General features: G+C 45.7%; 1 protein-coding gene across 6 annotated transcripts in view; it reads left to right on the top strand.

The window, feature by feature from the left end:
- Window positions 1–10,639, top strand: part of PLXNB1 (plexin B1) — a 76,221-nt gene that overhangs the window by 40,997 nt on the left and 24,585 nt on the right. For all 6 annotated transcript variants that reach the window (XM_067002890.1, XM_067002891.1, XM_067002892.1 and 3 more), the window contains exons 4-11: window positions 2,191–2,373; window positions 2,791–2,919; window positions 4,276–4,376; window positions 5,064–5,196; window positions 5,888–6,044; window positions 9,171–9,279; window positions 9,373–9,481; window positions 9,628–10,488. In XM_067002890.1, coding sequence (XP_066858991.1) covers window positions 2,191–2,373; window positions 2,791–2,919; window positions 4,276–4,376; window positions 5,064–5,196; window positions 5,888–6,044; window positions 9,171–9,279; window positions 9,373–9,481; window positions 9,628–10,488 — 1,782 coding nt within the window. The remainder of the gene's footprint in view (window positions 1–2,190; window positions 2,374–2,790; window positions 2,920–4,275; window positions 4,377–5,063; window positions 5,197–5,887; window positions 6,045–9,170; window positions 9,280–9,372; window positions 9,482–9,627; window positions 10,489–10,639) is intronic.

The following is a 10,639-nucleotide window of genomic DNA, read 5'->3' as shown; positions in this document are numbered from 1 at the left end:
CTCAGGATGCAGACTACGTAGATGCTGTTAGTGCCTTGATAACTGGGCGTGCGAAACAGGTTCCTGCAAGGCTTGACAAGGCTCCCTATCTTCTCTGGGTGTAGTTTTCAAGATATGCAACTTGTCCTTTCGCACCGAGCTTTCAGTCCTCGCCATGCATCCATACAGGTTTGTCCCATCGTCACTTCTCACACATGAGATGTAGGAAGCACACACCAAAATTCACGACAGCAGCTTCACTCAGGGCACTCCAGACGTGCTGCGTCACAGTGGGATGCTGGGCGATCCCTGTAGTGTCTTTTCTGCTGCACTGCCAAGATGTTATTCGCTGACAACAATTCAGGGAGCTTCCATGTAAATTTATATAAGCACTTTATACAATTATCATGGTCTTAATCCCGTGGCATGGAACAAGTTTCAGCTCTTGACTGTGATTAACTGTGCTGCAGACGGTCCTGGTGAGGCCGCGGGCAGGCTGTGCCAGCACTGGGGAAGCTCGCACAAGTCACGTTGTTATATAGCAGATAACTGCGATGTGTGAAGTGACTTGCCCTTGGCATCACGCATGGGCAGCAGCAGTGCTGAGCACAAACGGGCTGCAACTATTTCTGCCTTGTATCCGTTTTTTTAAGCACACTTTGTAAAAATCAGCCTCAAGTAGTGGGGTTGTTAGGCTCCAACGTTTGTCTAAATTGATACAAAGCTTTCAAAAGATACCTAGAGTCCCATTCAGAATAAAGGCTTGATGCTTTTGAGTGTGGAAATTTGGCTATGGCTCTCTTCCTATTAAAGCTTACAGGGACTGGACAACTGGAGAAATAAAATCTTGAAAGTAGCAGGAGGTGATTGGAAGAAGCTTAAGAATCAAGCAACAGAGATGATGAGAAAAATATGTCACTAAAAACAAATGGTAGCTTAGAGGAGGGGAAAAGCTAACGATTATTAAAAAGTCACAGCCTACTCTGAGGCTTTAAGTCAGAGCCTCACACCTAGCATGCAGAAAATTGGTTGAATTAGTGTTTGAAAGGGAGGCAATAAAACATCAGAACCCAACTGGTGCTGGTCTAACTTACATGGTTTCCTGGGTGGCACTGCCGCGTCACACCTCTGCTTACCTCTTAAGATAGTAATGCGCTTGGGAATGAACACAAGTCAGCAGGCTACATATCTTACTGTGCAATTTCCATAGACTTTGTCAAAAGCTCCTGGTCATTTTTATTTCCTCCTGGAAGCAGTCAAGTTTTTAGAAATACAGAAATATTCTATTCTCCTCCAATTTTAGTTTGACCCGTGGCGGGGCCAGCTCCTCTGCCTGGTGCTGAGCGGGTTTGTTATTTAGGGAAAAAAAGAGGAAGCATAATGGAATATCTTCTTTCTACACATACAAATAGTAAACAAGTTGGCACATACAACCAGTAAATAAGTTGGCAGCTCTTATTCTCTTTCCTTTAGAATTCAGTACCAGACGGTTTGGTCAGGCTGGGGGGGAGCTAACTGGAACAGAAGGCTGTCTGTTTTTGCACAGTGCTGTGGAGTTAATTTTCAGTAATCTAACATAGCTCGGAAGAATTGAAGCAGTGTGCGGAGATGACTTGTTTTGTCTTTTTGTGGGTCTCTATCTAGCCGCCTGCACCCTGCAGGTTTAATGTGTAAGATCTTTGGAGCAGGCTGTGTTCCTGCCTGTATTTACGTACGTCCTGATACTTGGGGAGTCTACTTCAGACCTGAAATTTGTGGGGAATACAACAAGACGGTGCTAACTGTTGGCAGTGCTTCTGACTAGGCAGTTGGTTCCCTTTTGCACCAGAACCAGCAATTCTCATCCTGTGCATTTCTGAAAAATACAAGTCTTCCCCAAAGTTGTCACGGCAGTGTATAGCAGTAATGCTTTTTGGAGAACTTTAAAGTTGACTATTTAGTAGAGTTTTGATGCATTTCATTACCGATGTGTTCGTTATGCTGAATGGACTTAGCTGAAGTGTCTGCAGGATTCTGTAAAGGTACAAACAGCCAATGTACCTAAACTAATTATTAGAAGTTGTTTTCTACTCTTAGTCAAAGCTAAATTCACTGCCGGGGCATCTGTTTGAGGAATTTGGGTGGAAAAGGATGGTGAGAAGTGTGAAATGTGATAATGTTCCTTGGTTTTCTTTTGTACTGATTTCCCTGTTTTTTTCTCTCCCCCAAAAGGACACCCTGTATGCATACCCCTGCGGCTCTGACCACACTCCCAGCCCCATGGCCAGCCGGGTACCCTTGGAAGCAGCCCCCCTCCTGGAGAAAACAGATGCCCGACTGACAGCTGTGGCGGTGAATGTGGAAGATGGCCACACCATCGTATTTCTGGGAGACAGCAGAGGGAGACTGCACAAGGTATGATCTGGATGCAACAGGAAGCAAAGAGGGTAAAACAGATCAGGGATGCTCAGGCGGAGGGGGCAGGAAAGGCAGCTTCACTTGTCCACCAATTCCTTGCCTACTAAAGTTCATTACTATCAGATGGTCTCTTCTCACGCCGTATGCACTGACCATTGAGAATGTAAATGCCCCAAAACAGTTGTCATACTGCCTTTGGTTACGTCTGCACTGAGCCAGCATCAGGGCTGGCGCATCTGATGCGGCTGCCGCAGGTCTTGCTGGGCACATGCTTCGTGCTGCTGAAGTCACTGCACTGAGATTTTGGTAGGAGGTTGAAATCCTTGCACAGAATCCTGGTTCCAACTGACATTAGACATGTCTCCCACTCCTATTCTGATCCTTTGCCTGCATACCACTGTGACTCTCTTGCAGGTGTACTTAGGAGCAATGGGAGATGCACATATATACGCTTCTTTACCTATCCAATTAAACAGCGTGGTGAGTGGAGACCTGCTGTTCGACCAGCTGCAGGAGAACCTCTTCGTCATGACCCAGTCAATGGTAAGAGCAATTAAATCCCTTCCACGGAGGCCTTGAAAGAATTTGAGGTCCAGACAAACTGCTGAAAAGAGTGATGAAGGAGGCAGAGGAATGGTGTGTATAGCTAGATGTGTGCTGGGTAGCAGCTGCCTGCCAGCCTGGCTTACAGGGCTGGGGCCTGGCCTTCTGCAAAAGCCTGTAGGAAGGGTGGAGGAAGTCTTGTTACCTTAAAGCACGGCCCGTTTGCACATGTGTTTCCATAAATTGGTCAGGCTGACTTGTATCAGTTGTATCGGCAGTGATGGCGTGATAAGTCTTGCAGATTAGCTCAAGCTGTGTAAGGAACCACGCAAGGCACCTTTCCATCTTCTGTCTTCTGTAGTTCTCTTTGTGCCCGGTGGCAGCAGGAGGAGAAGAGGCATTGTGATTTCTCAGGCTGCTGGTACACACTGGTGTCTGCTGAGTAGAAAATCCAGCTATGGATATGTTATTTGAGAGGATTTGTACAACACTCAGATCAGCTTCTTGAGCAAGAAAGAAAAGGATCCTCCTAGCAAAAGGAAAGCAACCCTTGAGTTACTCTGTCTGAAGGAAAGAACAAATTAAAAATGAGTGTGCTGGAAAACCACTGCTTCCCTTTACCCACCCCCGCCATGTGCATTTTGAGATACTCAAATTTTGCAACACTTCAAAGGAGGAGCTGAAATCTGTGGGTGGAAGAAGATTAGGGAAATCTGAAGTATATCCTTAAAAGTGATTATTCTGTCAGTTACAAAAAAATGCAAATTACTCGATATACTTAGCAAAAGCAATAGGTCAAGGATTAAGAGAGATTTTAAAGTAACTGAGAGCATGCTAGCTGAAGTGTAGTACCTGATTAAAGAGAAAGCAAGAGGCTGAAATCAGCAAGAATAGTAGTTAAAGCAGAAGTGTGCTGCAAGTCTAGCTTACCCCAGGCAGCACAAGGTTTTGTTCCACATCAGTCAGGCATCTTGTCCGCTTCCAGTCAGAATGATAGATCTGCCAGGTAGGGCTGGGCAATAGGGCAGGTGCTATTGCTATCAGAGGCCTTTATATAGATGACTACATGAAGTCATCGATTGCAAGAATTGTCACGGGTAATGCTACAGCAATGCACTGTGTGTTTCATTGTCTCGGTAGAGATTGATGTTCAAGTGTACTTCGTCAACGTATAAAACAGGAATCCAGATGGGCTCTGGAAATGTCTTCCTTTTTTATTTAGTTTTATGCAGTGTTGGGAATTAGCATGAGTTTCAGTGAGTATGTCAACAATGGGACTTGCTAACTAGGAATAAGAAGCCATAGACCTGGGGCCTGCTTTTTGTGTGCTGTGTTTTCATAGATTTCTTTCTCCAGGTGGTAAAGGTTCCCATACTGGAGTGTTCTCTCTACTTGGACTGCGAATCCTGTCTGGCAGTGAAAGATCCTTACTGTGGCTGGTGTGTCCTTCAGGGACGGTAAGATAGATCCCTGCTCACCTGCAAGGTTTTTGGAGGACCAGTGTTTAGGAATTATCTCCACTTACTCTCTTCCTTATGTCTGTGTCTCCATATATCTCTGCGTGTCTGGATTTATTTTATTTTTATCCCCTTCATGGGTTATGTTTGGCCCACAAATTCACTCTGCCTCCCTAAAACACCGCTACCAGTCACAGTTGCACGTGGGTGTTTGTCAGTTGCTTTTTGGTCTTGGGTCACAGCTCACGATGCTCCTGTCTAGTGGATTTCAGCCTGGTTTTAGTCTGACTGTAGCTCAAACTGCCTTATTTCACTTAGCTCTTCTTCTGGTGTCACTTTTGTGTTCCGTACTTTTTCACTTCTTGCTCCCCTACTGATGTTGCTTAACGAGATGTGGTTTATTCCAGCACGTCTGTCTGCTTGCTGGCTCTGTCTCCCTGCAGAACGCCTCAGGAACTGGTTTATGGCCCTTGAAGCCCAACAAGTGCCTACCCATCTGTACGCACTGGCAACAGTTCCACCTTCATTATGGAAGGTGGTGGGAGGCTGCAACTTCCGTGGCTTGTGTAGCAGCTTTCCTGAGGCTCTAGCAAGGCTTCAGAGAGCCAGTGTCAGCTTGGCAGTTGAACATATGTCCTGCTAGGGCTGTGCAGATCTCTCACAGGGCTTCTTACTATTTCTCCGCAGGTGCAGCCGTCGCTCTGAGTGCTTGCGATCCAGGCTGAGCGAGCAGTGGCTCTGGAGCTTTAACTCTACACAGCAGTGTCTCTCTGTCCAGTCACTAACTCCAGCCAATATCAGCAGAGAGGAAAAGAGAAATGTGAGCAATGATGATTCTCTGTGACATTCGAGCATGTAGAAAGTCCCCTGCAAACTTTGAGAGGCCACAAGTCTTCCTGTTGCTTTCAGTAGGGATTACTGAGTCGCTGTGCCTCGCACATCTGCCTCGCATAAGGAACTGAAGTTGGCTGTCCCAGGAAATATATATATTTTTTCCTATAAATCTAAATGTTCTTATCTGCTAATAGAAAGTTACTAGGTATTCTGGAGTATTTAATGGCTGCTTGGGTGAGGTCCTTCCTTGGCTTGATATCTATAAGGCACCCCTGTCTGTGGGTTCACAGTGTTTCTGACGCTTTCTGTCAGGAAGATCTACAAGGAGCTACCCAAAGTTATGGCTTCAGTCTGGCATCAGCTGGCAGAAAAGCTAAGGTACTGCAGTGTTTTGAAGGCTGTCATTGTGTCAGGAGGTGGCAAGAATCTGTCTTCTGCTAGAGACTTGAGCAAAGGAGGGAAATTGCTAATTGCTTGGTGGATGCCAAGTTGAGTTTGGGAATGGCAGGGGATGAACAGAGCAGAAAGCCCTAGAAGGTATTGTAGGAAAATGGGTGTGTGTATAGATAACTGCTTTATAGGGCTCTTGCTTTGAAAAAGTAGAGCCAGGAAATTTGATGAAATAGAAGAATGTGTTTAGAGAGCAAGATATTTACTGGATGTTATTGAATTGGCAGATATTCCTGGCTATCTCAGACTTACCTTCTCTACATGAGGAAGAATTCTACTCGTGTTACTTTGAAGATTACGAAAGCCCAGCAGTTCTGACAGAGTCAGGAATCATGTGTCCTTCGCCAGATCCCAGCCAAGCACCAACCTTGCCAGCAGGAGCAGGTCAGTGAAATGCTTTAAATGGAGCGTGTTAACTCAGATAACATTGTCAAGAGAAAGTACGTTTTGGGTCCGTCAGAGTGCCAGGATTAACAGCCATGAATGTACATGGTCTGTCAGCAGGTGTTCATTTCATTCTGTCATAATATCTGTTTGCTTGCTACTTGTGTGTCACACACATCCTGTGCTATTCTGGGCTGTTGCCAGATTCCGATGCCAAATTCTGGTAGTTGGAAAGGAGATCCTTCTTGAAGGGTTGTATGCAAATCTGAATATGATCTAAAATGTACTCTAGAGTGGTGGCTGGCTTGGCAGCTTTTATCATAAATCTTGAGAGAGGACTCTTAAACACTGCCTTTTTCTTTTTTTTTTTTTTCACCAAATAAAATACAAACCTTTTCAAATCCACATATTAATGGGAGAAGGAAGTACCTGTAAAGGAAGGCAAGAAGAAACCCACAGCCCTTAAAAAGATTAGAAATGAATCCGCAATGCAGTAAAACCTCAGAAAATACACAGCTTTCTATTACTGTGAACAATAACTGGCTAAATATTGCTAATTGGCCACTCTGAAGCACCTGGAAAGTTCTCAGTTTGTAGCCTGTGCATTGGATTTTGCCCAGCCTGTCTGTGTCAGCTTTGATGAGCTGATCTCTTCAGAGAAATTGTTCATCTAAATTAAAAGGCAGGTGCCGCCCGGGAAGCATTCCACATAATGCACCTAAATAGCTAAACAGATTTACCATACGAGTATGCAGCTGGCTAATAGGTCTGAAACAATCTCCATGGACGTAATGTGACAGCAGAACCCAGCTAGCTGAGCTGTTCAAACTGAAACGCCTTGATTTTTCAGTATTTGTCTGTTGGCTTTCACACTGCCTGGCATGAACCACCCAGGTCTCCACTCAGGGTGGTCAGGCACAGAGAGGGGAAGGCTTCATGCACTACCACTGTGGGCAGAGTGAGCAGGATTGGCTTCCCCATTTAGATCTGCAAATGTTGACTTGAATTTAAACTGGAAATGTCAGCATAGGTAAAGCCACAATCAAGTTTTCACTATTAAGTGCTTTACCTATGTTATTTTCATGTTGCTTCTCTGAAGCTGAGCAAATTGCTTCTATTTTCTAGCTTAAACTTATTCCTGGATGGTTGTATCCATTTGATCTCATCTGTTGTTCTGCTTCTGGAGCTCTTTTCCCAGTCAATGAACTATGGTCAGGCCTTCTTAGCAGAGTTTTGCTGTGTGAACTGTGCCAACCTTCTCTTCATATCCTTTCATTACTCAGGCTCTGAGCTCATTCTCTCTCTCTCTCTCTCTCTCTCTCTCTCTCTCTCTCTCTCACTCTCTCTCACTGTCTTTCTAGCCCTTCTTTGCAGCACTTCTGCGCCCTACTAAGATGAATCAGAAGCTGGTAACCAGAATGATACACTGTTTTCTAAATGAGGTCTCATTAGGGCCTCATGCACTGGTACTTGCCCATTCCTGTTTAAAATGCTTTTCCCAGCTCAGTAAAATGTTTGCCTTCTTTCAGCTTTGATTTAAAGGTTGCGTACCAGCTCATCTGTCATTTTAAGCTGATGAGCTCCACATTGATAGCAGAAAGTCTTGCTCTTAACTTGCAAGTGCTCAGCCTTGTCTTCTCTACTGCTGAACGGCATCATTGGCAGTCATGGGAAGTAGTAGGCTTTGTAGAAGTAGGCATGTAGAAGTAGTGGGCTTTCTGGATAAAGGAATATTTCTAAATATGGTGTCATAACCCTGAAATCCTGGGAGGTGTTAGCCCTTCCACCACTGCCAGATGCGGTCACCTTTATAACAACGGGGGGGAGTTGGTGGTACTGAAGTGACTCCTGCCTTCAGCTGCGTCTGATACCCACCTTCTCTCCTAATCCTGGGGTTGCATACACACCTCATCACTTGTTTTACTAGCATAATGTCTCACTTGTCATCCTATCAGGAACCAAGTTTAGGCCTGACCGATCCTCCACCAGACAGGATAGCTATTTTGCTGTATTCCAGACTTTTGCAAATGAATCTTGCTTGCAAAAGGAGGTCTGAACCCTGTGAGGGGAACGATGGGCAAGCTTCTTATTACCTACTTTTATAGCAAATTGTCTTGGAGAAATTGCAGCACCTAGAGTTCAGCAGAGCATGCAATGTGCTCCTATGATTTAGAGTCCTAGTGCTCAATTCTAGGGTTGAGGGCATCTGTCTGGAACGAGATTAACTGGCTTCTTTAGTAGTCATATGCAAACCATCTTTGGACTCATGCTATCAGCTGTAGTTATGACCATCTCTGCAGTTATTTGGTCTATAAGAAAGCAATGATAATCTCTTTCCCAAAGAGAGTCTGGCTGTCCTGAAGCTTGTAGTTAACATGAGACCTAGGTTTAAAGCAAATAAGCCTTCAGTCATTGCAAGTGAGATTACAAGTCTTGTAAACTCCTTCACTGACTCACTTCTCAGTCTGGACATAAAACAAAGATCTCAAGGTGATAGCAGTACGTGAAGTGTGTGCTGGTTCTAAGAGTTGGGTTTTAGAATCGTAGAATAGTGAGGAAAGGAAGAGAAGGTTGGCTTATTTAGGGCCAGAAAAATTCTTCGTGTCTGAAAAATTTACAAAAGATGTTTATTACTGAATAAATTTCACAAGAATGTGGGTTGAAGCCCTTTACTTCTGGCAAGAAGAGTCAAAAAATATGTAATAACTTTTGTCGGTATTTAATCATAGAATCATATGTTTTCCTTTGGATGACATGAATTTTCCCTTGAATGACAAAGGATGTCAGTCAGCTTTGAGCCTGGAATGTCACTTCTTCTTCTAATACGTGATAGTGGAGGTGATGGCGGAGTGCAAACGAAACACTGACGATAGATGGCAAACGAAGATGGAGGGATCTTCAGGGCCATCTTCCTTCCCCTGGGTTGGCAAGAGCTGTCATAAACTACTCCTGAGCAACTTGTCCAGCCAGTTTTTAGTGTCCATAGCATAATCTAGTGATTGAGATGCTGGCAGCATGGAAGGGAATCTGTCTCCAAGTGTCTTCCCTAAAGCATGCTCTGTCTTTTAACAGTATGGCAGTCTTACAGTGGCTCCATTTCTAAGAAATTTTTATTTTCGCTTTCAGATCATGTCACCATAAAGCTCGTAGTGCGTTTCCATGACATCTTCATTGCTTCTGTGGACTTCTCTTTCTATGACTGTGCTGCAGTGGCCCTGCTATGGAAATCAGCACCGTGAGCACCTGCTTTTTCTTGTCTGTAGTTATAGGGAGGGTGGCTGTCCTGTCCTGGGTCATCTTAGCAGCTGCTTTTCTACCACTCTTCCAGGTGCCAGAAGTGTGTGAGCAGTCCCTGGGGATGTAACTGGTGCATCCAGCAGCACCTCTGCACCCACAAGGCAGCCTGCGAGGAAGGAATCATTATCTACAATGAAAGGGTATGTCTCCTCAGTCCGTCAGGGGTGAAGCAGCCTCTTGTGAAACATTGCTATGGGGTGTAATATGGAGTGTTTTTCTTCCTTGGGTTTTATTCTGCATTTTTCTTTTTTCTTTCCTCTCACCCCACCATGTTGTTTTTCTCTAGGCCCAGCTGCCAACTTCAAGCGTGTTTCCTTCTTCAGCAGCTCCCCTCACCAAATCTTCTACCATAGCCCCTGTGGTGGCCACAAAACCCATCACTCCCCCTGTGCGTGTGGTACTGAGCACCGCGTCCCCCACAGAGCCCAACCACGTCACACCCTCTGCAGCCTCGGATTCAATGACTGAGCCTACAGAAACCTTCAGCTACACGTCCTCAACTCTTTCAACCGAAGCAGCGTCTCTCCAGGCTGTCACAGAAGCCCCCCTGCCACCACCAGCAGACAAACCTGCTGTCACTCTGCCAGACACAACTTCTCCTGCTGCCTCTGTCCTCACCAGTCCGTCCAAAAACGGGGATCACGCAGCCCTGCCCACCGTAGGGCCAGCCACTGCCCAGGAGCCGTGGCACACCGACCCACCCACCACTGCAGTAGCTACTCCTCTGCTCACAACCGCACCAGCAGTAACGCCTTCCCCTCACATCACCAGCTTCAGGTGGCCTCCAAATTCTTTTCCTACCACCGAAGCCCTGACATCTGCCATCCCATCTCCCCAGCCCCCCAGCGAGGTGCCAGGGGAGACTGCTGTCTCTGATGACTCTCCTGGTTTGCTGGGAACCGAAATTCCTGCTTCAGAGCTCCCGCCGTCAGCTCCCCCGGACTGGCTGCTGGGGGAAGACACGGAGCTCCAGGACACAGAGGACTGGATGGATTTGCTGCAGGCTGAGAATGACACGTCTCCCTTCTCTGCTTCCACTCTTCTGTCGGGTGATGGCGATTCTTCAGAGAGGGATGTCCCTGACTTACCCAGGATCCTCCACCCTGACCTTGACTATCAGTATGATGCCCCTGGGTTTTGGGAGGAGGTAAGTTGCTGGACTTCAGAGTCTGCATTTTAAGGCTGTAATGCTTTGAAATTTTGATATATATATTTCTGATCTAATATTTCAGCACATAGGAGAGGTAGTGGTCTTGGAGAACGTAGCAGGTGACTGCTGTAAATGCAGGGTGAGAAAT

The sequence above is a fragment of the Anser cygnoides genome, chromosome 10 (genome assembly GCF_040182565.1).
Source record: "Anser cygnoides isolate HZ-2024a breed goose chromosome 10, Taihu_goose_T2T_genome, whole genome shotgun sequence".
Classification (NCBI taxonomy): domain Eukaryota; kingdom Metazoa; phylum Chordata; class Aves; order Anseriformes; family Anatidae; genus Anser; species Anser cygnoides.
Note: the sequence above shows the minus strand (reverse complement) of the source record. Positions and strands in the feature narration are given on the sequence as shown.